We start from the raw sequence: 1,055 nt of genomic DNA on the forward strand, positions 1-1,055 counted from the left end.
GATAGATAGATAGATAGATAGATAGATAGATAGATAGATGGATGGATGGATGTGTATGTTTAATATATGTTCCTCATGTACCACTTGTGATGTTAATAACAATAATGTCTACTGGAACCTTGAAGATTTTATGTGTCCAGAATATTCTGACTTGTGCAATTTGAAATGTGTACATTTGAAAAAGTTTATGCATCTGTACAAACCTCATAGTACACCTGTGTGACTACTGTTGACACTTATACTGTAAATCTTCAGTGTTCAGGTGTTGTTTGCTCACAGCTTGATCTCCTCATGCTGCCTGAACCTTCAGTCTCTGTTGTACAAACTAAACTGAGATGGTTTAGTTAGGGAACAGTTCTTTCTAATTAGATCTTTATGAATGATTTAGAAACCGGGACTGGTTTTGAACCTAACTGGTTTAATCCTGCAGAAAGTGTTGTATTTGCTTCATTTTCCTTACTGAATCCTTCAACTCTTGTCTCTGTCTTCCAGGACCACCCCTACAGAGCTGGCTGTTCTGATTGAGAAGCTGCAGAAGAATGCTGATAAGGTGGAGAAGAACATCTATGACACTGAGCAGAACCTCAACAAGGTGAATGCAGTAATATATATCAACGTCGCAGTTTCAGATTTTTATCATTCCCCGTCGCTTCACAAAATTTAAGAATGGGGAATAACCATGTAACCAGTACATGATGTGAGGACAACTTGAAAAATAGCTGAGGTAAATGGACTGCACTTATACAGCTCCTTTCTATCTAATCCAGATACTCAAAGCTCTTACAACACAATCTGTACCCTAATTTACCTCCAACACACACATTCATACAACACACTACTACACACACATTCATACAACTCTCTACTACACACACGTTCATACAGCACTGTACTACACACACATTCATACAGCACTCTACTAGACACATTTTCATACAGCACTCCACTAGACGCCCATTCATACAGCACTCTACTACATACACATTCATACAGTACTTTACTACACACACATTCATACAGCACTCTACTACACACACAGTCATACATCACTCTAC

At 38.3% G+C, this 1,055-nt stretch overlaps 1 protein-coding gene across 1 annotated transcript in view; it reads left to right on the top strand.

The window, feature by feature from the left end:
* Positions 1–1,055, top strand: part of ppl (periplakin) — a 57,341-nt gene that overhangs the window by 19,944 nt on the left and 36,342 nt on the right. The window contains exon 2 of the mRNA XM_037688791.1: positions 493–592. Within this exon, the coding sequence (XP_037544719.1) occupies positions 493–592 (100 nt within the window). The remainder of the gene's footprint in view (positions 1–492; positions 593–1,055) is intronic.

This window comes from Nematolebias whitei, chromosome 15, assembly GCF_014905685.2.
Source record: "Nematolebias whitei isolate Nwh7 chromosome 15, NemWhi1, whole genome shotgun sequence".
Taxonomy (NCBI): Eukaryota; Metazoa; Chordata; class Actinopteri; order Cyprinodontiformes; family Rivulidae; genus Nematolebias; species Nematolebias whitei.